General features: G+C 32.4%; 1 protein-coding gene across 1 annotated transcript in view; it reads right to left on the minus strand.

Annotated features, from left to right (window-relative positions):
* The window catches only part of LOC126879413 (malonate--CoA ligase ACSF3, mitochondrial), a 37,112-nt gene that overhangs the window by 5,910 nt on the left and 4,174 nt on the right, over window positions 1–27,028 (minus strand). Inside the window, exons 2-3 of the mRNA XM_050642419.1 lie at window positions 8,575–8,862; window positions 2,515–2,959 (exon numbers count right to left, since the gene is read on the minus strand). Coding sequence (XP_050498376.1) covers window positions 2,515–2,959; window positions 8,575–8,862 — 733 coding nt within the window. The remainder of the gene's footprint in view (window positions 1–2,514; window positions 2,960–8,574; window positions 8,863–27,028) is intronic.

The following is a 27,028-nucleotide window of genomic DNA, read 5'->3' on the forward strand; positions in this document are numbered from 1 at the left end:
TACGGAAATAATGACCATCTACAAAGTATAAAAACCGTAATAGAGAGAGTAGTGGAATACAACCAACCTCTAGTGCTAATATTTATCGATTTTCAAAAAGCTTTTAACAGTGTCGAGCTAAGCAAAATACTAGAGGATCTTAAAGAATGCAGGCTAGATTATAGGTATACAAAATTATTATACAATATATACCTAGAGGCAACAAGCAGTGTCAAATTACATAATAGTATTTGCATAAAAATAGAGTGGAGGGTTAGACAATGTCACCTAAACATTTTAATACGGTGCTAGAACGCTAGAACATGCCTTTAAGAATTTGGATTGGCTGACAAAGAGAATAAAAATAGATGGAGAATATCTAAACAACCTACGTTTCATCGATGGTATAGTCATAATAGCTGAGAATCTAGAAATGGCAAGAGAGATGGTACAGGAACTCGTTCAGATGTACAGACTACAGAAAATGTAGGTTTTAATATAAACATCTCGAAAACAAAAATAATGAGAAATTTGGTACCCAACCAGAACATCAGTGTTGGTGGGTAAGAAATAGAACTCGTAGATAAATATAAATACCTAGGACATGAAAATATGATTGGCAGGAATAATTATTAGATCTATGAACTGAAGAGAAGAATCGGTCTTGGTTGGACAGCATATGGAAAACTGAGAGAAACTTTTAAAAGTGAGCTGCTCACATAGCTGAAGAGAAAAGCATTTGATCAATTTGTCCTCTCAGTGCTGACATACGGAGCAGAAACACTCTCCTTAACAAAAACCTTGGCTAACAAACTGAGAGTCACACAGAGAAAACTGGAGTGATCCATGTTATGAATAACTCTGACAGACAAAATACAAAACGAAGAGATCAGGAAAAGAACCAAGGTGACTGACGTCATCGAAAGGATAGCCAGACTAAAATGGAGATGATCAGGACACATAGCTAGAATGACAGACGACCGATGGACAAAAAGATTATTAGAATGGAGACCATGGGAAGACAAGAGAAGCGTTGTTCAACCACCTACATGATGGAATGCAGATTTTAGAAGGCTAAATAAAAACTGGATGAGAACGGCTCAAGGTAGACAGGGTTGGGAACAGGAGAAAAAGGCCTCTGTTCATCAGTGGATTTCTGAGGCTGAGTGATGATGATGATAGAGTTTAACATGTGCTTAAAATTTTTTTTCTATGAGAGTTTAATAACATGCTCATTATTCGCTATTTTTTAATAGATAATAGCACCCATTACTTTGCCCGTGAGTAATAGTTCATTACTCACGGGCTGAAGTTACCCACGGGTCATTACTCACGGGCTGAAGTTAGATTCAAGTGGCGCATGCCACTTTTAATATTAATCGTATTTATAAAACTGCAAATAAAATTACTTAAACTTGTTTATTTAATACATATACAATAATTATTGTAATTTATGTCAATAATTAACTTCGAAAAAATTTTAAAGGAATTTTAACTGTAACAATGTCAGTATATTTTTGACGTTTATCATTTTTATTTTAGTGACAGTAACATTAGCGCATTTTGTTTGTGTTAATTGGAACTAATATTGTGTTTTTTCTTTAAGTTATATTGTGTTAAATATTTTATAACATATCATATATAATTATATTATTATATTATATTATATAGTTAAATGTAAATGTACCTTATAACATTATAACTTTATGAAATATGTACCTCCACCGATAATAGTCATTTCCCCTTTATTAGATTCATTGATAGTGGGTACAAATTTATGCTTATAATTTTTCGGAAACGAATAGAACTTGCATTGACTATTTCTTGATATGTTTTTCATAATACATAAAAATTGGCCTAAGATGGTTGTTTAAGTTTCCTGGTAGGGTTTCACCATGTTCCCGGAGGTTATATCTTTTAACATCGGCGTTTAGCCTGTTCAATATTACCTTGACATAATGTAGATCGAATTATAAATTCAACCATTGTTTGGTTCCGGAGCTATTTAGCAAGTATTCAAGTAGGTAATCATAACCACATTTTTTAACTTTCAAAATTTCAACGATCTTTCAATTTTAATAGTGGGATTACTTATTTTATTGTAGATTCACTGATGATGGACTGATAGGTCCGAAAACGTTCTGAAGTGGACACATTTTATTCAATCCATTGGAATTTTTAAATTTTAATAAATATACCAATTACATAGAAGTGGTTTTTTACTTCATGTTAGAGTTTTTTAACTATATGGTATACAGCCAACCTAGGGAACTTCCCTTTTAGTTTATTATAATTTAAATCTCGAGTAGTTAATAATTATATTTTTTACTAATTAAAACAAAAAAGGCCGTAGAAAAAGTATGGTATTCTACTCGCATGTAATGTCTATTACTCACTCTGATGAATTACGACACTCGCCTACGGCTCGTGTCGCAAACTTCATCATCGTGAGTAATAGCCATAATTACATGCTTGTTGAATAATATACTATTATTGAAATCTGTATCATCTAATGTGATGTAATGTAATGAGTACCTTTGTAATAATTGATGACCAGATATCTCCTGCCATCTTTGGTGCATCGAAGCCGGCATAGGTGCCGATCCACTTATCATCAGTCTCATTTTCGTCTTTAACGTATTCTTTACATATTCTACCATCTTCGGGTCGTCCTTAAATATCCTTTCGAACTCTTCAATAAGTTTGTAATAGATCGTCGGTACCGCCATATATACAGATATCTTTCTGTCTTCTGGTTTTGCATTGATACCCAGCAGGTATGACCAAACGGTGTTGGCGTTGAATTTCTTCAACATGATGGCTTTGGCCCCAATGTACAGAGGGCACAGAAGAGCGTTGACTATGCCGTGGATGTGATTGAGCGGTAGTGTGTGGAGTATTACGTCGTTTGGGGACCATTTCCAAGCGTCTATTAAGGTCGTTGTTTGATACTGAATGTTCTTGTGAGAAATGACAACACCTAAAAGAAAATACAATAAAGTAGTAAATATATAAAGTATATTTAACGCTACGGCTATGGATAGAGCCGAAATCCTCAAGGTTGCCAAATCGTTTTATTGCGAAATGTATGAGAGCATCAACGAAAGGCAAGATCAGCCCCTGCCCAAAATCATAAACCAGAAAATGTTAAAAGCATTGACAGAATGCCGAATAGACCATCGGTATACTAACATAATAAAATATGTCTACCACAAGGCAACGGCTAGCGTAAGGCTATTTGAACAACATACAAATAAATTCTGTATACAGCGAAGAGTACGGCAAGGAGACACCATCTCACCAAAGCTGTTCACAACCCTTTTAGAACACACTTTTAAGAAGGCAGATCTGAACGAATATGGTATCAATATAAATGGAGAGAAGCTCAGTCATTTGAGATTCGCAGATGACATCGTCCTTATAGCCGATCGTATGGATGATGCAATAATAATGTTGAACAAATTAGATCACGCTTCTTTACAGGTTGGACTAAAGAATAACATCAACAAGACGCAAATAATGACTAATCTGGCGCTAAATCGTAATATTTTTGTTGGTGGAATGGATATTGAGCAGACTGCATCTTATAAGTACTTGGGACATGAAATTCGGTTGAGAAGAGATAACCTGACGTGCGAGCACCCGTGTCGCATAGGATTAGTTGGACAGCTTCTGGTAAACTGAACCGTGACCCGTCAAAATAGCCCGGTCAAAATAGCCCGGTCAAAACAGCCCCGTCAAAAAAGCCCCGTCAAAATAGCCCGAACACAAAATAGCCCCGACAAAATAACCCGCAAACAAAATAGCCCCGACAAAATAGATCGCACACAAAATAGCCCCGGTCAAAACAGCCCCGGCTAAAATAGCCTCGGCTAAAACAGCCTCTTATAAAAAATTACATAATTATTTATACAAGGTGTTCAAAAACTTTTTTTTAATTTAAATTATTTGACAAAAAGGAAGAATGTATTTAATATATTTAATTTAAAATGTATTTTACTGTTGCCCGAAAACAGAAAAAAATGTTTATATCATAAATAAACATTGATTTTCGCTTAACTTAAATGTTCAAACTTCCAAGGGGCAGGGAAGACAGGGCTCGAGTTCTCTGAAAAGACCATTTTTATTTAATGTGGTTAAGATAAACATCTGAATAGAGTAGAGGATAATTACCATGTCCGAAAAAATGTATTTTTAAGGAATTATTTCATGATGAATTCTGAAGGGAGCTTTTTTGTCGGGGCTATTTTGTCGGGGCTATTTTGTCGGCGGGCTATTATTTCGCGGCTATTTTGTCTGCAGGCTATTTTGTCGGAGCTATTTTGTGTGCGGGATATTATGTCGGGGCTATTTTGTCGGAGCTTTTTTGACGGGGCTATTTTGACGGGGTACCAAACTGAACTATGTATTTAAATCGGACTTACCCATATTCCTGAAAAGGATAATCTTTGACCAGTGTGTGTTGCCTGTACTCACTTATGGAGCGGAAACGTTAACACTCACAAAAAAGATAGTGAACAAGATTCGCGTAACTCAGAGGGCTATGGAGCACCGGATGTTGGGTGTCTCCCTGAGAGACCGAATCCCAAACGAAGAAATACGCCGTAGAACAAAAACAACAGACGCTGTCGAAAGAATCGAGTCGCTAAATAGACCAGTAAGGATCTGTTTTTAGGTGGATGTGAGAGGTGGCATTCAGATTTTTGCGGATAAAGTTAGGTGATAACTTCGTTAATAATAATTGATTTATGCTCCTCAAATATGCCCGGAACATTAATAAAAAAAATAAAATATTTAACAATTTCAAAAAATTTCGTTTTTTTTTCTACTTTTTTGCTTATAACTTTAAAACGAGTCATTTTGGAACAAAGTCGTATAGGAATAAAACAAAGATAATTAAATTTTCTATCAGATGCGATTGGTTAAAAATGTCTTAAATTATCACCCTTGCTTCAAAATAGCAATAAATATAAAATAAGGGGGCAAAACAAGCCTGTCCTTATTCAATGATTTTCCATCACTTAGGTTACACTTGGAACCTTCCTAATTCGTTTAGAAAATGTTTGTAATGTTCTAAAACCGTACACCAAATTTCATTAAAATTGACTTACTAGATTTTGAATAATAATTTTGCAATCTAAACTTTTTTTAAAAAATTAAAATTTTTTAAAATCTTGCACAACAAAAACTAGAACATACAAAGATTTGTCAATTTTTTTACATATAAAGACGCACTCCACCTATCTAATGCACTTTACAGAATTGAAATCGGATTGTTTAAGCAGCCTCAGCAATGTTTTAAAGTTATAAACAATTTTTTGGCTTATAAACAAATTAGTCCTGTGGCCAGGAGGGGTGCTACGGGCTCCTTTATTTAGATGGACTTACCCAAGATTTTTATGTATTTTTTGACCCGTAGAACACGATTTTTTTGGGCAACAGTTGATCCGGATGTCGATAAGAATGTTATAAACAAAGAACTTGAGGAATTACATAACATCGATTTTTCGCAAAATAAAACATTTTTTTGTATTTCTCGGGTAATTCTAAGCAAAAAATGTTCTTACAAGTTTTTTCATAGGATGCATAGTTTTCGAGATAAACGCAGTGGAACTTTCAAAAATTCGAAAAATTTCAATTTTTGAACGCGAATAACTTTTAATTAAAAAATAAAATAGCAATTCTGCTGACAGCATTTGAAAGTTTAAGGCCCGGTACTTTATGTCTCCGTTAACAGCCGGTTAGTTAACCGGGGTTTAATCGGGACAGAAATATATGCATAACATAGACATAAACGCAATTATACTTATTATTATATTCATAAATAATTATAATAATAATTATAATTGCTTTTATTACAACGCAAGAGGCCCTATGAGGTACTTTTCTGTCCCGATTAAACCCCGGTTAGCTAACCGAGGTTTAACCGGGACATAAAGTACCGGCCCTAAGTCAACTTATACCGGTTTTAATTATTTGCATTGCTAAAAATTAATTTTTTTATTATTAAAGAAAGCTATTTGTTTATAAGCCAAAAAATTGTTATAAGTTTAAAACATTGCTGAGGCCCCTTAAATAATCCGATTTTAATTCTGTAAAGTGTATTAGATAGGTAGAGCACATCTTTATATCGCCGCTTCGCAAGAACGTAGGTGTAAGTCAAAATTTGACGAAATTGACTTATGAATGCAGATCTACTAAAAATAAAAGTATCTATCGCGTGAATAAAGACCTATGACGTTAATAATAATAGTCGCTAAGAGAAGACACCAAGTGTCTATATTTGTTTAGCGCGAAATATTAGTTAAATACTTAACATTTTCGTATGAACACAGACCCAAGCTAGTTACGCCGCAGAATAGCGCAGAATGTGAAGCAATTTTTGTGTTTACTTCTCGTCAAGGACGACCGATCTTATACTTACGATTAGTTTTTGTGAAAATTCTCTCTAAAATAAGGACCGTTTTTGTAGTTAGGTTAGCGTTTTAACAGAGTTGAAGTAAATGTTTCTGAGGAAAAAATAATAATCTAATAGGGGTTAACAAAAACACTTTATAAATTTATCAAGTTATCACAGTTTGTATTTAGGTATATTTCTATAACAAATTGGGTACCCCGTCAAAATAGCCCCGTCAAAAAAGCCCCGACAAAATAGCCCCGACATAATATCCCGCACACAAAATAGCTCCGACAAAATAGCCTGCAGACAAAATAGCCGCGGAATAATAGCCCGCCGACAAAATAGCCCCGACAAAATAGCCCCGACAAAATAGCCCCGAAAAAAAAGCTTGGAAATGGTAATTATCCTCTATTCAGATGTTTATCTTAACCACATTAAATATAAATTGTCTTTTCACAGAACTCGAGTCCTGTCTTTCCTGCCTCTTGGAAGTTTGAACATTTAAATTAAGCGAAAATCAATGTTAATTTATGATATAAACATTTTTTTCTGTTTTCGGGCAACAGTAAAATGCATTTTAAATTAAATAAATTAAATACATTCTTCCTTTTTGTCAAATAATTTGAATTAAAAAAAGTTTTTGGACACCTTGTATAAATAATTATGTAATAATTGTTTATAAGAGGCTGTTTTAGCCGGTGCTATTTTAGCCGGGGCTGTTTTGACCGGGGCTATTTTGTGTGCGATCTATTTTGTCGGGGCTATTTTGTTTGCGGGCTATTTTGTCGAGGCTATTTTGTGTTGGGGCTATTTTGACGGGGCTTTTTTGACGGGGCTGTTTTGACCGGGCTATTTTGACGGGTCACGACAAAATTGTATAGGTAATTTCTTTAAAGTAACAACTTATTAGGAGTTATGCTCATAATCATATCCATACAATTTTAAAATGCCTCTCCTCTAAAATAGTATTTTTTGCCTTAAGCCTACGTTCTTGCGAAGCGGCGATATGTAAAAAAATTAGACAACTTCTAAATGGTTCACTTTTTGAAGACTAAGTTTTCACTCTAATGGCATATAAAACAACATAATGCTATTCTACATCCCACCAGAATGAAAACAATGGGAACCTTCTCTGGTTACACCTCCGAGGCTTCTACAATTTGCAAGCCATACGGATACTGAGACTAAGGAAGATGAGGGAATTCTACAATTTACAATTCACGTCCCATCTGCTCAGCGCGGTAAAGTTCCAACAAGAATGGTTCCCTTCATACTCCACACAGAGTAAATGTAAACCAAAAAAGCAGGGGAGAGCAGCATATGTGCCTCCTGATGAGAGACTAATAAGTTTCGAAACCGGTAGGGGTGCTTGCAGCACTCTCTGATTGAACTAGAATATGATTCGGCTGTGTTTTCGTTTTGCAACGAAATTAAGAATGGTTATTCATTTTTGGTTCACTTTTTGTTCAGAAAGATTTTAAAAAATTGGAACTTTTTTAAAAACTTTTAGATTGCAAATTTATTATGCAAAATCTATTAGGTCGATTTTAATGAAATTTGGTACACGGTTTAAGTATGTTACAAATAATTTCCTAAGCGAATTACTAAGGTTCTAAGTACCACCAAAGTGGTTAAAAACATTGAATAACAACAGGCGTATTTTGCCCCCTTATTTTGTATTTATTGCTATATTGCAGAAAAGGTAATACGTTAAGACATTTTTGACCAGTCGTATATCATACAAAACTCAATTATCTTTATTTTATTTCTGTACGACTTTGTTCCAAAACGAATCGTTTTAAAGTTATAAGCAAAGAAAGCAGAAAAAAATCGACGTTTTTCGAAATTTTTAAATATTTTAATTTTTTTATTAATGTTCCGGGTATATTTGAGAAGGAGCATAAGTCAATTATTATTACTGAAGGTGTCACCTAACTTTATCTGCAAAAATCCGAATGCCACCTTTCACATCCAAAAATAGACGTGTTTTCACAGATCCTTACTGGGCAGGACATATCGCCAGATTGTCAAACAACCGATGGACAAAACGTATTGTCGAGTGAAGGCCACGAGAAGAAGCACTACGGACCAGATGGGCCGACGATCTGAAGCGTGTTATGACCTATGAGGGAGACCTATGTCCAGCAGTGGACAAGTACGAGTTGATGATGACGATGATGAAAGTATTTTCTTACCTTTCGGAGATCCAGTTGTTCCACTCGTGTATAAAATCAACGCATTGCTTGAATCATAGAACTGAGTGGGCAATCCTCCCTCCAGATCGCTCTGTGTATAATTTGTTTTCTGGGCACAGTTCAGTTTCATTTTCTCGTCCAATACGTGGAGCTTACTGTTCGTGTTGATTGAGACGACTTTTTGCATGAGTTCAGAGTATTCTGGAGCTGATATTAACAGTTTAGAGTTGGAATCGTTAGCGTAGTAGAGAAGGACGTTCTTCGGGTGGAGAGGACTTAAAGGCACAGCTGTAACACAAAAAGGAAATATGAAATATGTTAAAACGATCAAGTGTACCTAAGTTTACAAAAGATTACACCTCAATTGGTGAATTTGTGAAAAAAAAATGTAATCATGTCTTAAAAAAAATAAGCATGGTCATATTTATTGTAAAGAGCGTAGGTGCAAAATTTCGGGCCAATGCTTTTTAAATGCATTCATTTTTTTTTTCGAATCCTGAGAAAACTAATAAATTTTTTTGAAAAATTTAAACGCTCAATGAGAGATTACATTATTACCAAGGGCCGAAAATCCCTTAGAATAAGCAAAAAGTTTTTTTAATGGGATATTTGGAAATTATAAAATCACTCAATTCTCTTTTTTTCACCCCTGTAACTTATTAAAATAAACATTATAGAAGTTCTCAGGGACTTTCGGCCCTCGCTAATAAGGTAATCTTTCATTCTGCGTTTAAATTTTTCAAAAATACTTATTAGTTTTCTCAGTAGTCGAAAAAATGAATGCATTTAAAAAGCATTGGCCCGCAACTTTACGCTTACGCTCTTAATTTACATCCTGAATTAATTCAGTGGCGGATCTAGAGGGGAATAGGAAAAATCCTCCCTCCCAAGATGGTCCAAAATTCATGAAACTTACAACTAAATCAGACATTTTGAAAAGGGGTCATCTTCACTTTTTTAAATTTTACAGTAGAGGAAAAAAACATTTTATCTTTAAGAATATTACGAAAATAACTGTTTTTATGTATTTTTTTGGTTTTAATATTGACTATACAAACTGATGAATATTTTAAAAATGTTTAAATTTTAAAAGACCTAGAGACCGAAATTTGTTGAAAAAAAGATGACCCGTTTTCAAAATGAATAGGTATTAAAAGAAAAAATAGTCATTATAATGTGAATATTGTTTATTACACACATTAAACTGCTAAATACAAGCTGATGAATATTTTAAAAATGTTTTTAAATTTTAAAAGACCTAGAAACAGCATTTTTTTTAAAAGGGATGATCCGTTTTCAAAATGAACAGATCATGTTATAGAATGGGTATCGCTAGGAGATGACCCCTTTTCAAACTGAACTGGTTTCCGGGGTATGCTGTGCTTACGGTAAAAATGTTGAAAGTTGACCCGTTTTCATATGGAATATGGAATAGACGTATCTATGTGATTTAAATAGAAATTCGACAAAAAGTTGAAATGTCAAAAATGTGGAAATGACCCCTTTTCATAATGACCGATTCAATTAAAACCCACTTGTTAGGAAAATGAAGGAAACTTAACGCATAATAAGTTATTATTTATGTCGTTTATGTAGTTTGTGTTTATCTTTTTTCTGTCTTTTGGTTGGTGTTTTATTGGAAGTTTCCTCTCACCAAGGCAAGTCCCCCGATGTTGAATAGCTCGTCTGCTTCTCTCTAGTCGACTAGGCTGTATAGGCTTGGTTTGCTGGCACTTTGAATGGGTGTAAAACTTCTTATAAAACTGTGTTGTTTCACTTATAATACCTTATATGTGACTAAAAGATGCGCGTGTGCAGTGTTGCCACAGGTCTTGGACAAAATTTCAGCAGAATTTCTCCTAGATTTGCGGTAGAATTCGTAAAATTTCGGTAGATTTTTCGGTAGATTTTTCGGTAGAAATCGTCTAATTTCGGTAGATTTTTCGGTAGAAATCATCATATTTCGGTAGATTCTATTTTTTCCTTCTTTTGCTATTTTTTGTTTACATTAATTTTGATTTCGAAGTAAGAAAATAATAACAAAAGGCTTCCTTGTCTAACCTTGCTGGTTATACAAGGAAGCCTTTGAAGCAAAGTGCCACAAGTGCCTTTGAGCTTGGGGTAGTGCCTACAGGACCGTATTGGTAACGTAATTAAGACATACACACACGAATTAAACTAAATATAAAATTAATAAGAATGATTCATTACTTAGTAAAAATTAAAAGAAAAAATATGTGGAGGACGGAACACATTTTCTATCAATTTTTGTTTAGACTCACGATCGTATCCATTACAATGAAATCGAAATATTTTTAAAGACAAAATTACGAAGAATAAAAATATCCACTTCAATTAAAGAGCAGTGTAATATACTGCACTTTTAATTGAGTTTGTAACCACGCAATAAAGTAACAAAACAAAAACAAACTTTTAAATGCAATCCACGTGCAAAACCTTTAACTGGGTAGGTATGCTACCGAAACGATTACAATTTTAGATAAAAACCGTTATACATAAAAATAGCAGATACAATAAGGTGAAATGTGCGGTTATTGATCTTTGCTAATTTATTTTTAGATACACAGAATTTCGTACCGTATTTGTTAACAGATTTAAAAAAGATAACCTTTTCTTAATAGTCTTACATAAGAGTCGTCATAAGTCGTAGTAGCTTATCAAATTTCCCATTTTGTTTATTTTGGTTGATATCTCTACATTTATTATTATGATTAAATATTCAATATTACTTAAAAAATTTTGATAAACATAAAATAAATCTGACCTTATATAATAATATTTACGTTATACTTTAATCCGTATTTGTGTAAACAGAAACTAGAGATCGGACATTTTATATGCACTAAAATTTTCCAAAATATGCGCATATGTGCGCAATTTTTAAAAATATATGCATATTTTTAAAATTTTTATATTTTTTTATTCACACATTATATAAATACTAAACAAACCAAAAATGGATGTCAGTCAGTAGTTGCATCAAATTGAACATTTTCAAATACACTCCTGGCCAAAAAAATCGGGACACCTTAAAATTGGCTCATTTTTGATTTCTCGAATCTCCTAAACCTGTTGTCCGATTTTAGTGATTTTTGAAGTGAAAACTTCTTTAGGGACGTTGTGCGATTTTTGGATAGGGGAAAAAGCATTAAATTCGCGACCGTCATAGCGACCCTCATCGCGACCGTCATCGTTTATGCTAAATATTATGTGTATGTATATATAAATTGAGTAGAGGTATTTAAATTTAAAATAAATATAAAACCTATTTTAGGATGGGGAAAAAGGATTGATTTCGCGACCATCATCGCGACCGTCATCGCTTCGGCGAAATAAATTTTGTACATATATAGTATTTAAATTTAAAATAAATGTAAAACCTATTTTAGGATGGGGAAAAAGAATTTATTTCGTGACCGTCATCGCGACCGTCATCTCTTCGGCGAAATAAATTTTGTATGTATCTATATTATGTGTATGTATACATAAATTGTATAGAAGTATTTAAATTTAAAATAAATGTAAAACCTATTTTTGGATGGGGAAAAAGGATTTATTTCGCGACCGTCATCCCGTCTGTCATCGCGACCGTCATCTCTTCGGCGAAATAAATTTTGTACGTATATTTATTATGTGTATGTATATATAAATTGTGTAGGAGTATTTACATTTAAAATAAATGTAAAATCTATTTTCAAATGGGGAAAAAGAATTGATTTCGCGACCGTCATTGATTCCACGAAATAAATTTTGTACATAAATTATTATAATGTACGTATAATAATAGTAATATTATTGAAATGAAAACTTCTTTAGGGACGTTGTGCACTTTTTAGATGGGGAAAAACTATTAAGTTAGCGACCATAATTTCTTCGACGAAATAAATTTTTGAAGTGAAAACTTCTTTAGGGACCTTGTGCACTTTTTAGATGGGGAAAAAGTGTTGAATTAGCGACCGTCATCGCTTCGGCGAAATAAATTTTTGAAGTAAAAACTTCTGTAGAATCGTTGTGCCCTATTTAAATGGCGAAAAAGTATTGAATTAGCGACCGTCATCACTACCGTCATTGCTTCGACGAAATAAATTTTTGAACTGAAAACTTCTTTAGGGACTTTTTGCCCTTTATAGATGGGGAAAAAGTATTGAATTAGCGACCGTCATTGCTTCGACGAAATAATTTTTGAAGTGAAAACTTTTTAGAGACGTTTTGCACTTTTTCGATTTGGAAAAAGTATTAAATTAGCGACCGTCATTGCTTCAACGAAATAAATTTTTGAAGTGAAAATTTCTTTAGGAACGTTGTGCCCTTTTTAGATGGGTAAAAATATTAAATTAGCGACCGTCATTGCTTCGACGAAATAAATTTTTGAAGCGAAACTTTTTTAGGGACGTTATACACTTTTTAGATGGGGAAAAAATGTTGAATTGGCGACCGTCATCGCTTCGGCAAAATAAATTTTTGAAATGAAAATTTCTTGAGGAAGGTTGTGCACTCTGTGGATGGGGAGCAAGTATTGAATTAGCGACCGTCATCGCTTCGGCGAAATAAATTTTTGAAGTGAAAACTTCTTTAGGGACGTTGTACACTTTTTAGATGGGGAAAAATATTGAGTTTGCGACCGTCATCACTTTGTCGAACTAAATTTCGTACGTATATATATTATGTGTATGTACATTGTACATGATACTAAAAATAACCAGATAGTATCTTCCCGTAGCCCAAATACGTCCAAGTTCGCGCATGATGACGTAACTGGAGACCATTTTGAATTTGAATTCTTGTTACAGTTAAATGGGATTTGTGTGAATTCCGTCATGAAATTATTCAATTAGCAAAATAATATTAAACGACTTTTTTGTGTTATTTGTTTATAACAGACATCTCACTTTTACAAAGATAAAATATAAAATACACTTATCTTACAACCGCGAACGATTCAAACTAATCTGACGTTACGAACCATTACGAACGTGCCGGTCTCCAGTTGCGTCACGACTTTCTCTCCCTTCAGGATGCGCAATATAAAAATATTATCTTATTATTTATAGTATCATGTGTATGTATACATAAGTAGCACAGAACGTACGAAACGCGTACATAATATAGGTATAGGGTATAGCACTTCTTTTTGGATGGGGAAAAAGCATTGAGCTCGTAATTTATAGACTATAAGAAGTTTTCACTTCTGTCGGCACTCTCATGAGTGCTTTAAATTTTTTTAATATGTTATAGCCTTATTCTCTAAGAATATCGATGTAGTAATAGTGTTGCTGAACAGGTAAATGTTATTGTATACCGGGTGAAACAATAATACTGTGTTTTTCCTAAAAATTCGTAACAGACTGTGGAATATTCAAGCATTTAAAAAATAATGAAATTAAAACTTAATTGTAGCCTTAGCCTTTCTTGACATTCTGCTTTTTGACTGATTCACTTATGTTGGATAATGAAAAAGTTAGGTACTTTGACAACTAGCCATCTTCTTCATCAATACAGGGTGTTTCTAAATAAGTGCGACAAACTTTAAGGGTTAATTCTGCATGAAAAATAATGACAGTTTGCTTTATAAACATATGTCCACAAATGCTTCGTTTTCGAGATACGGGATGTTGATTTTTTTCTTATAAACTGACGATTTATTTATTGCTCTAAAACTGCTTGAGATATGCAAATAAAATTTGGTAGGTTTTAAGAGGTAGTTATTTTACATTTTTTGACATACAACTACAAATTTTATATTCACCATTGACGTACATACAGGTAATATGACCCGTATGCACGTAAATGGTGAATATAAAATACATAATTATATGTCAAAAAATGCACAATAACTGCCTCTTAAAACCCACCAAATTTCATTTGCATATCTCAACCGGTTTAAGAGCAATAAATAAATCGTCAGTGTGTAAGAAAAAATTCAACATCCTGTATCTCGGAAACGAAGCATTTGCAGACATATGTTTATAAATCAAACGGTCATTATTTTTTTATGCAGAATTACATCTTAAAGTTTCTCGTACTTATTTAAAAACTACCTGTATTGATGAAGAACATGCCTAGTTGTCAAAGTACCTAACTTTTTCATTATCCAACATAAGTGAATGAGTCAAAAAGCAGAATGGTAAGACAGGCTAATGCTACAATTGAGTTTGAATTTCAAGATTTTTTAAATGCTAGAATATGCCACAGGATGTTACGAACTTTCAGGAAAACACAGTATTATTGTTACACCCGGTATATAATGACATTTACCTGTTCAGCAACACTATTACTACATCCATATTCTTAAGAGAATAAGGCTATCACATATTAAAAAACTCACTAAAATCGGACAACAGGTTTAGGAGATTCGAGACATCAAAAATAACCCATTTTTAAGGTGTCCCGATTTTTTTGGCCAGGAGTGTAATTTATTCCTTCAATTCTATTTACATAAATATTTACAAACATTTTGTATGAACTCGTAAAATTAATGATGTTTGAGTTATAAACGATTTAAAATCCGAAAAATATAAAAATACGCATTTTTAAGGCTTGTAAACTTATATGTAAATTATTATTTTTAAGATGCCAAGTGCCTAAATTGAACTTAATGTTTTAAAATTCTGAAAAGTAATCGAGGCTTATTACAATTTAGACCGTTGTTTTTAATTGTTAATTATGAGCGTCCACTCGATTTGTAAACCGCCGCAGCGCTCCGCACTATTCGCGGTGTGCAAGTACTTGGAAGGGAAACGAGAAACGACCGTGCGCGAGTCGCGTAGAAATATTGCAACTATCTTAAATAATTCATATTGTCAATTGAAATTGTCAAATTGACGTATATTTCATACCTTCTGTCATTGAAGCAGAAAAATTATATATTGCTCCACAATATTGATATGATATGCAATTATTATATAAAGGTAAATTTAACTAATTGTATTTTGCTTGCAGTACAATTCGACAAATGAGACCTGGCGGCTGACCTTGCCTGAAAATACACAGCGATAAATGCACAATACGGCAAGGTCACGCGCCAGGTCTCGCTTGTCCAATTGTACTGCATTTTAATAACTAATTTTATTTACTACATACAATTGTTTACGTTTGCATAACATAACCTGCATCTTATTTTTTCTTCTTATTCTTTTTTTTTGGACTATGGCCTTGACAATTATCCAGCAACCAGGACTAATATAATTGGCCAATATAATTAAAAGTGCGAATAAAAGTACAGAGCGTAGAAATAGAGGTCGCTTTGCCGAACTTGCACGGTCCCAATATGGTGCGTCTCTGTCGCACTTATACAAATATGCATAAGAAAAATTCCTAAAAAATACTTGACATTTATTTAAATTTTGTAATTTATTATTACCATAGTTTTTTTAATTAAAAACTTATATTATAAAACTTATTTATTTGTTAAATTAATTATTGCCAACGTGCTAATTAAATACGCCAATCATCACAATATAATAAACGTATTATTATTTTCTTTCTTTTTTTAATGCGATCGTTACAAAATACTTATCTAGTAGTGCGACAGAGACGCACCATATAGTACAGTGGCACGCGGCGATGATTTTTTTACAGATAAACTGGAGCCACTGGCGAAGCGTCCATGTAACCACTGTTACCATTGGTAACAGTTAAAAATCTTGCAAATAAATATGTATTTTATGACGATGAATAATTCCATTTATTATTTTATTTTATATGCAGGGCTTCGGCAAAAGCTTTGCCAGTGCTAGATTTTACATACCAAATAAATGGTGTAAGATCACATCGTTAAATCCTCCGTATATCAATGGGTACCAATAGAATAGACTAGTTTCGCGATGCCTCGCTCGTCAGTATTCGGCTAGGTACGAATTGATACACCGACGGTTCAATGATGTGTCTTAATATTTCGCACCTCAGGTGCCGAGCTACAAAAGTGCCATCTACTCTGATGACCAAGAAGTAGAAACACGACTCGAAAAGAGAAGTTTTCCACAATCTTTTGAGCTGTATTAAAAGTTGCCTGCATGCAGGGCTTCGGCAAAAGCTTTGCCAGTGCTAGATTTTACATACCAAATAAATGGTGTAAGATCACATCGTTAAATCCTCCGTATATCAATGGGTACCAATAGAATAGACTAGTTTCTCCTCTTTTCTTTTCGAGTCGTGTTTCTACTTCTTGGTCATCAGAGTAGATGGCACTTTTGTAGCTCGGCACCTGAGGTGCGAAATATTAAGACACATCATTGAACCGTCGGTGTATCAATTCGTACCTAGCCGAATACTGACGAGCGAGGCATCGCGAAACTAGTCTATTCTATTGGCCATGAGCCGATGGGTAGAGGGGATTTGACAGCTTTCGCCAGCGCTGTTAGTGGCAGTTTTGTGCATTTATCTGATAAATTTAAATGGCGCGCCATGGGTAGAGGAGAGGGGATTTGACGGTTTTCGCCACAGCTGTTAGTGCAGCGTTGCCACATTTAGTAGATTTCTACTTTTTTGGTAGATTTTTGATATTTTTAAAAAATTCTAGTAGGCAATATTTTTTAGTAGATTTTTGGTATATTTCAACATTTTCTTATGACTAAAATAAAATTTGCTTTTTAATAGTATTTACCCCATTTCTAAATTAATTTTTAGACATTTTGTTACAATTTCCCAATGTCATTACCGAAAATAAGATTCAGGGGTGGGATTCTGTGTACAATCTCTAACACCGCCGACCGCTTTCTATCAATGTCAATATATTTGAATTTTTAGTTTTAATTCAAATATTTTCTTGTTTTACAAGTGTCACTTCAGCATCAACTAGCAAAACTAGAAAATAATTCAATTAAAGCTAAAAATTCAAATATTTTCACGACAATTGACATCGATAGAAAGCGAAGTGTAGATATCTACAGTGCACGGAATCTAGCCCCAGGACGTAGATGATGAATATTAAACAGAAATGAAACTGGATTCTGGTGTAACAAACTTGCAGATTTCAAGTAGCAGTGCAATCAGTACCTATTTCAGGTGTTATTGAAGAGTTCTGGTATTCGGTGGTCGGTGAGCCTGTTAGAAGCTAACGATGGAAAACTAAAATAATTATAATATATGTAACTTTGCAAAACAACAAATGTTGTGTTTGCGTGTTTCTAATGTAAAATGCGAAATAATTGTTTGAAGAATGTGATCCAGATATGCAGATGTTAAAATCAGTGGATGACAAAATATTATATACAAATATTAAATATGAAACTGATAAAAATTAATTATAGTTGGTCATTTTGTTCCCCAGTTAAAATATAAAAAAGTTTGGTTTTTGTTTACAGTCATATTAATTTCTAGTTAAACTCCCTCTGTGGCTCAGTGGTAAGAGCGCCTACCTTTGGATCGAAAGGTCCGAATGGTCGTGAGTTTGAATCTCACCAGGGTAGAGAATTTTTCGTTTATTATAAATTAATAAAGGAAAATAGTTTCTATCCTTGTGGGATCGGTACCCACCGGAGGGACCGCAGACGTTCGGATACAATTAGCGTCTCTGCAAAGACAATGACATCGACTTTGCAAAGTAACAAGACACTTACTCAACACACACACTACACATAAAGTCGACTTTACACTACATGATTTATCACGTGATTTATCATATGATTTTGCCCATGACCAGCCGCATGACAATGCTTATGATAAAACACAATGCTTATGGCAAAATCATATGACAAATCACACAGTGTAAACATGTAAATTTTACTCCATGACTAAATCATATGACAAATCACATGATAAATCATGTAATGTAAAGTCGACTTAACACTAGCTACCTAATTGGTAAAATCCACTGTACCATCACCATGCCAATGCCCATTAGTTGTCGAGGCATTAGCTAAATAAAAAAAATTTCTAGTTAGTCAGCTGTTATTTTTATTATAAAAAGTCATAAATTATATACAAATATATTAATAAAGTTTATAAAGTATATTTTAGTTTTTGATAAGTAGATTTTAGTAAGCTAAGATTTTCTAAATAAAATGTGGCAACGCTGTGTTAGTGGCAGTTGGCACAGTTGGCAGTTTTGTTTTGTGCATTTGATAAACTTCACAAACTGAAATGGCGGGTAATATGGATTTTTCAAAAAAGAAAACAAGATATTGCAGCTGTTGTATTGATTCATGTAAAAATATTGAATATAACAGTACTGGATGCAGTTATTATATTCGGAAACATTGCGTACATGTCCTGTATCAACTAAATCCTTTCCTTTTTTGGTGTTGCTGATTGAAATTGGATATCATGGGAAATAAGACTGAATCCAGTATAATGTTTAATATCCATTTTGATAGAATTCAAACAAATTACAATTCATACAAATTACAAATTTTAATAAGCAAGCAGTAAGCACACAAAAATAAACAGAGGTCATATAAACTTATTCTTTTTCTCAATGGTCTCTTGCGTAAGCAGTCATCCAGTCTCACGAACTTATATATTAAATATTAAAATTATAATGAATAAAATAAAAAAACATAATTAATTTTACTATTAATTCTGTGTATTCGTTTAGTAATCAGGTTACAATAATATTTCAGTTCATAATTTGTGTCTTTCTAGATAAGTATCTATTTTTCTCGTTTTGTATATTTCACATACATAAATTTTATCAGAAAAGTATAAGTTTCAAACCGCGAGATAGCGCTACCGTCGAAACTCACAGCCAATTGGTACCCATTGATATACGGAGGATTTAACGATGTGATCTTACACCATTTATTTGGTATGTAAAATCTAGCACTGGCAAAGCTTTTGCCGAAGCCCTGCATGCAGGCAACTTTTAATACAGCTCAAAAGATTGTGGAAAACTTCTCTTTTCGAGTCGTGTTTCTACTTCTTGGTCATCAGAGTAGATGGCACTTTTGTAGCTCGGCACCTGAGGTGCGAAATATTAAGACAATTAAGACACATCATTGAACCGTCGGTGTATCAATTCGTACCTAGCCGAATACTGACGAGCGAGGCATCGCGAAACTAGTCTATTCTATTGGTACCCATTGATATACGGAGGATTTAACGATGTGATCTTACACCATTTATTTGGTATGTAAAATATATATACAGCGTGTCTACTTAAGTTGGAAACATATGGGAAACTTTTTTGTTATTCATTTTACGAAAAAAAGTTATTCTTTATAAAAAGTTCTGCATGCTCTAAAACCTAAGATTCAATCATCAGATATCAAGTTTTGTCAATATTATACGAGGTATGTCAAAAAATATGAACTTCGTTCAAGAGTAAAGTACCTTTATTTCTCTCAATATCGAAAATTCTTATTATGAAAAGTTGTTTGGAAATAAAAACTAAGATCAAATATGCAATTATATGCTTCTAATTGGAAAAAGATATTTTCCAAATTTTTTTCAAATTTATTCATACTAACTTCGTTTTTATTTATTACACATACGATAACTCTTTTATTATTACTTTTACGGAAAAAGGTATTCTTTATAAAAAGCTCTGTATGTCCTAAGACCGAAGATGCAACCATCAGATATCACATTTTATTAATTTTATACGAGGTATGTCAACAAATATGAATTTCACTCAAGAGTAAAGTACCTTTATTTTTCACAATATTAAAAACGGTTATTAAAAAAGTTGTTTAGAATTAAAAACTATGTTTCAATATGCAATTACATCCTTCTAATTGAAATATTGTGAAATATAAAGGTACTATAATCTTGAGCAAATTTCATATTTTTTGACACACCTCGTATAAAATTATTAAAAGTTGATATATCATGGTTGTGTTTTAGGCTTTAGACCATGCAAAGCTTTTTATGAAGAATAACCTGTTTTCGTAAAATGAATAATAAACGAGTTATCATATTTGTAATAATTAAAAACAATATTGGGTATCCATAAATTTGAGAAAAAATTTTTTTTTCAATTAGAAGCATGTAATTGCATATTTGAGCTTAGTTTTTAATTCCAAACAACTTTTTATCATAAGAATTTTCGATATTGAGAGAAATAAAGGTACTTTACCCTTGACCGAAATTCATATTTTTTGACATACCTCGTATAATATTGAGAAAATTTGATATCTGATTATTGAATCTTAGGTTTTGGGGCATGCAGAACTTTTTATAAAGAATAACTTTTTTTCGTAAAATTAATAATAAAAAAGTTTCCCATATGTTTCCAACTTAAGTAGACACGCTGTATATATATATATATATATATATATATATATATATATATATATATATATATATAAATATATATATATATATATCGTCGGCTTACTGCCAAAACCAACCAACTCCATTTTTAAAATTTTTGAGAAACCTACCTTTAAACTTTAATTTGAAATGAACAATCGTCTGAATTTAAATAATGATTTAATAACTGAAAATATAACAAAAATATTTTTCAGTTATTAAATAATTTTTTTAAATTCAGTCGATTTTCAATTTCAAATTAAAGTTTAAAAGGTAGATTTCCCAAAACTTTTAAAATGGAGTTGGTTGGTTTTGGCAGTAAGCCGACGATATATATACATTAGCACTTCGAGCCCAGCAGGCTCTTGGCTTGGTTTACAATCTTCCTCCATTCTTGCTTGTTCTTCGCTTTTTCTTTCCAATTGGTTGCATTGAGATACCTCAGGTCATCATTAACTTCATGGCTCCATCTGGTCCTAGGTTTTCCTTTTCTCTTTTTACCACCTATTGTAGCGCTTAACCAATAGAAATATATTATTATATTATGTGTTAATAGTACCTAATTCAGTAAATAGCCAGACACACGAAAATATTGGCGAGTTTATGTGACTCAGTTGCACTTTATTATATTCTGTTACCAGACTCATTTGTGGTGACAATGAATGGTTATCTCGCTGTCGCTCGGGCGGCTCGGGACCGGCTAGTGTGAAAATTTTGAAGGAGCGATGGGCGTAAGCGCGCTGTGTATATCAGTAGGGCTGTTACCAGATTTAAATTTGCTAACAGTACCTATAATAAAAAGTGTGCGTGCAGTTCACCATGGATGAGTGTCGCTGCGTAATCGATCAACTACTTGAAAAGTAATTCTGATTGAAAAATAAAATGAGATTATTGAAAATGAAAGACCTATTTTAAACAATTTAAAAAAGGAATTTAAAAAATTAGCTCGATATTTTAAATTTAGTTGGTACAGTGAAAATCCTTGGTTATGTGGTTGCAAGAAAAATAGACTGTATTGTTGGCCATGTCTTCTGGTTTTTACAGAAAAATGGGTGGACCAGGTTCACGATTTAAATAGTTTTAGAGTTTTAAAAAAGAGACATGAAATTTCTCCGTTACCTACATGTAAGATGTATACCCAATTTAATTCAGTTTGGCAAAACAAAAATCAAAAGTTCTCTTAACCAAGCATTTAAAGCAAATACTGCTAAACATAATGAGTTTGTTAAAAAAAATAGATAGGTACTCGTATATCCTTTGCTCACTTATAATAGATATGTACCGTATGTTTTTTGGCCGAACAAGAATTAGCGTTTCGTGGTCATTTTGAAGGCGACGGCTCTGACATTCGAGGCAATTACAGGGAATTGTTAACATTAATTGCCAAAAAGATCAAAAATTTTGCCAACATCTAGAAACATCAACTGTTTTTTCGAGAGTTTCAAGTGATATACAAAATGATATTATTGAAGCTATATGTATATCCATTTAGCCGTATCTTAATTTTTTTAATTAAGATTTTTTGCATCTGGTTTTGGTAACACTTTAGAAAAAGTCACGCGTCGCCACTGACTGGAGCCTAACGGTGCATGTTTAATCCAATGTAAAAAATATAATCTATTAAAAGCTACATTTTTAAAATATGCGAATCTTTAGATAAAAAACTTCATCTAATTTTTTTGGACTACCGTGTATATTTGAATTCTTTTTTTAAACATTCCTGCTATGCCAAAAACCTTGCATGCAGAACAATGTCGCGTATTTACTTTCTATTATTACTGCAGGTACATGTGACACGATGTGACCCACGATGCGAATCTTGTTTACACGTTTTACTCATTTCAAAAACTTTGACGTTATATTTTCCATTGGACGACCGACCATAATAAACACTCTAAAAATAACATATAAAAATAATACTTGAATATTTTGGAATACAGATTAAGATATTTTCGCGACTTTTATGATGGAATTAAAATAAAAAAACTATATTTATAGAGAGAATTCATACAAAATAATTAGCAAAATAATTAAGATTTATGACATACGACCAAGAATAAACAAGAATCGAATGCACGGGAAGACTGAAAATAAATTACACAGCAGTGCCCCAAATTGAGGAAAGGGTGGAGGAAATAGGGAGGAACCTTAAGGGCACAATGTCAAAAACTGCAAAGTAAACGATTGGGTAGAAAAAAAAAAGAGAAAACAGAAAATGAATAACCCGAGACACATTAGAACTAATAGAAGAAAGATCAAAGAAAAAATGTTACAAATGGAAGCAACCGAAGAAAGAAAAACACTAGAAAGAAAACAATATAGCAGTTGAAAAGCAAGCCAGACAAGATAAAAGGAATTACGTAAATGATAATCTGGAAATGTCAAAAAGAGCTGCGCAAAAAATCGACCTGAAAACACAATACACCATCATACGAAATTTGACAGAGAAAATACCTACTAAAAAGTAGTAAAGAAATCAAAGATAAACAAGAGAATAAAATATAATTAAAGAAAAACATGAAATAATACAAAGATGAAAAGATTACTTCGAATAAATACACTCCTGGTCAAAACAATCGGGACACCTTAAAAATGGGTAATTTTTGATGTCTCGTATTTCCTAAACCTGTTGTCCGATTTAAGTGATTTTTTCAATATATTATAGCCTAATTATTTAGCAATATTGGCGTAATAATATGGTTGCCACACAGGTAAATTGTCATTGTATACCGGGTGTACCAATCAAACTGTGTTTTTTTCTCAAAGTTCGCCACGCCCTGTGGAATATTCTAGCATTTATAAAATACTTTAATTAAAACCCAACTGTAGCCTCAGGTTTTCTTAACATTCTGTTTTTTATTCATTGGCTTATGTTGGATAATAAAAAGGTTAGGTACTTTAACAACTAGCCATGTTTTTCATTAATACAGGGTGTTTTTAAGGGTCTACTGTGACAAGGGAAATACAGGCCGTTTTCCGGATTTTTTTTTCTAACAAAATATGACTCGTACATTAAATTAAATTAAACCGTCATCTTTATTATATATTTATAAGGTCCTTAAGGTCCGTTTTTTTTAGGTGCCCAAACGGTGTACATGAAATCTCACGTCTGGGTTATCTGAAACAAAAAACAAAATATGGTTATCATCTACATAGTATTGACTCTCGTCTGACGGAGGATTTTGTCGATAAAAAATTTTAGCGCCGAAAAAAAATTCTTGAAATTATTTTCTATTTATGTTATATAATTGATTATACAAATTTGATGTTATTATTGTTTATAACAAAAAACGATATCAAAAAAATTCTCCGTCAGACGAGAGTCAATACTATGTAGATGATAACCATATTTTGTTTTTTGTTTCAGATCACCCAGACGTGAGATTTCATGTACACAGTTTGGGCACCTAAAAAAACGGACCTGCGCTTGAAGGAGTGCCACGACGGCAGTTTTGAATATTTCGACTTGAAATTTTTTTTACAAATACTGAATATATAATAAAGATGACGATTTAATTTAATTTAATGTAAAGAGTCATATTTTGTTAGAAAAAAAAAATCCGGAAAATCGGCCTGTATTTCCCTTGTCACAGTAGACCCTTAAAAACACCCTGTATTAATGAAAAACATGGCTAGTTGTTAAAGTACCTAACCTTTTTATTATCCAACATAAGCGAATGAATAAAAAACGGAATGTTAAGAAAACCTGAGGCTACAGTTGGGTTTTAATTAAAGTATTTTATAAATGCTAGAATATTCCACAGGGCGTGGCGAACTTTGAGAAAAAAACACAGTTTGATTGGTACACCCGGTATACAATGACAATTTACCTGTGTGGCAACCATATTATTACGGCAATATTGCTAAATAATTAGGCTATAATATATTGAAAAAATCACTTAAATCGGACAACAAGTTTAGGAGATACGAGACATCAAAAATTACCCATTTTAAGGTGTCCTGATTGTTTTGACCAGGAGTGTATTTATTCGAAGTAATCTTTTCATCTTTGTATTATTTCATGTTTTTGAAGTTATACTTATTTACCGGCGATAGAGGGTAATTTTTTTTATATGTTAAAACCTATCAGCCCGGCGCATGCACATTATAACTTTGTTCTGATTGGATGTTCAAATGACATGTCAAAAATTATCCGATATGGCAGCTGTGGTTTGGAGGTAAAGGTAAAGGTAAACAAATGTATAATATATTAGTTTTATTGTTGTGAGGACAGAAACAAAAAAGTTTATAATATTGTAGTGACTTTTAAATAGTTTTTAAAAGCAACAGGTACGTAATAATTGTTAATGTATCATGGATATAAACCTACCTATTTGATCTGCCAAAATACATAGTATGTAATACTTTTATTTATATAATTTGATTACCATCAAAATTTCTATCAATATTCACCTAATATATTGTTTTTTTACTCTATGTTTTGTTGTATTTTTTCAATTCTAAATCATTTCAATTCAAAATTAAAATAATTTGATCAATTTTCAAAATATCAAAATATCACAAGTTTAATCCGTTTAGTTAGTCGATCTTCGTAAATAATGACACATAGTGTCCGTGGCTAAGCGGAGAAGGCGAATGAATTCCAATACCAACCGCTCTTATCAGCGCTGGTTCGAGTCCCAATAGAAACTTTCTTTTTTGTTTTTTTTAATACATTTTATGATTGTAAGTATATTTATTATATAATTGTATTTTCAGAAAATACGTATTTAGTTAAAAAATTTTTCGACAATTAATGTTCAGACACCATTTGTGGCTTGTTTAATGTGTTTGTGTGTGTTTTATTCTTTTATTATTGAAGTTATACTTCTTTACCGGCGATAGAGGGTGATTTTTTTATATGTTAAAACCTATCAGCCCGGCGCATGCGCATTATAACTTTGTTCTGATTGGATGTTCAAATGACATGTCAAAGATTATCCGATATGGCAGCTCTGGTTTGGAGGTAAAGGTAAAGGTAAACAAATGTATAATATATTAGTTTTATTGTTGTGAGGACAGAAACAAAAAAGTTTATAATATTGTAGTGACTTTTAAATAGTTTTTAAAAGCAACAGGTACGTAATAATTGTTAATGTATCATGGGTATAAACCTACCTATTTGATCTGCCAAAATACATAGTATGTAATACTTTTATTTATATAATTGGATTACCATCAAAATTTCTATCAATATTCACCTAATATATTGTTTTTTTACTCTATGTTTTGTTGTATTTTTTCAATTCTAAATCATTTCAATTCAAAATTAAAATAATTTGATCAATTTTCAAAATATCAAAATATCACAAGTTTAATCCGTTTAGTTAGTCGATCTGTGTAAATAATGACACATAGTGCCCGCGGCTAAGCAGAGAAGGCGAATGAATTCCAATACCAACCGCTCTTATCAGCGCTGGTTCGAGTCCCAATAGAAACTTTCTTTTTTGTTTTTTTTAATACATTTTATGATTGTAAGTATATTTATTATATAATTGTATTTTCAGAAAATACGTATTTAGTTAAAAATTTTTTCGACAATTAATGTTCAGACATCATTTGTGGCTTGTTTAATGTGTTTGTGTGTGTTTTATTCTTTTATTATTTTAATTTTTGGCACTGTTCTAATAAAAATGTTTGAGAAGTAGTAAGTATAAATTAGTTTAATATTTAAACAAAATATAAATAAAAAGTATATTAATTTCGTTTAAATCATATAATAGAAGTATAACTTCTTACGTGCGTACAAAGTACACACACATTCTTTTTTTTTTAATTTTTGGCACTGTTCTAATAAAAATGTTTGAGAAGTAGTAAGTATAAATTAGTTTAATATTTAAACAAAATATAAATAAAAAGTATATTAATTTCGTTTAAATCATATAATAGAAGTATAACTTCTTACGTGCGTACAAAGTACACACACATTCTTTTTAATTTAATATAAAGAGTCATATTTTGTTAGAAAAAAAATCCGGAAAATCAGCCTGTTTTCTCCCTTGTCACAGTAGACTTCCCCCTTAAATAAGTATGACAAACTTAAAGGAGTAAATCTGCATGAAAAAATAATAAGAGTTTGCTTTATAAACGTATGTTCGCAAATGTGTTGTTTCCGAGATACGGGGTGTTGAAATTTTTCATACAAACTGACGATTTATGTATTACTCTAAAACCGGTTGAGATATGCAAGTGAGATTTGGTAGTTTTAAGTGGTAGTTGGTAGTTATTGTGCATTCATTTTTTG

Source organism: Diabrotica virgifera, chromosome 2 (assembly GCF_917563875.1).
Source record: "Diabrotica virgifera virgifera chromosome 2, PGI_DIABVI_V3a".
NCBI classification, from domain to species: Eukaryota; Metazoa; Arthropoda; class Insecta; order Coleoptera; family Chrysomelidae; genus Diabrotica; species Diabrotica virgifera.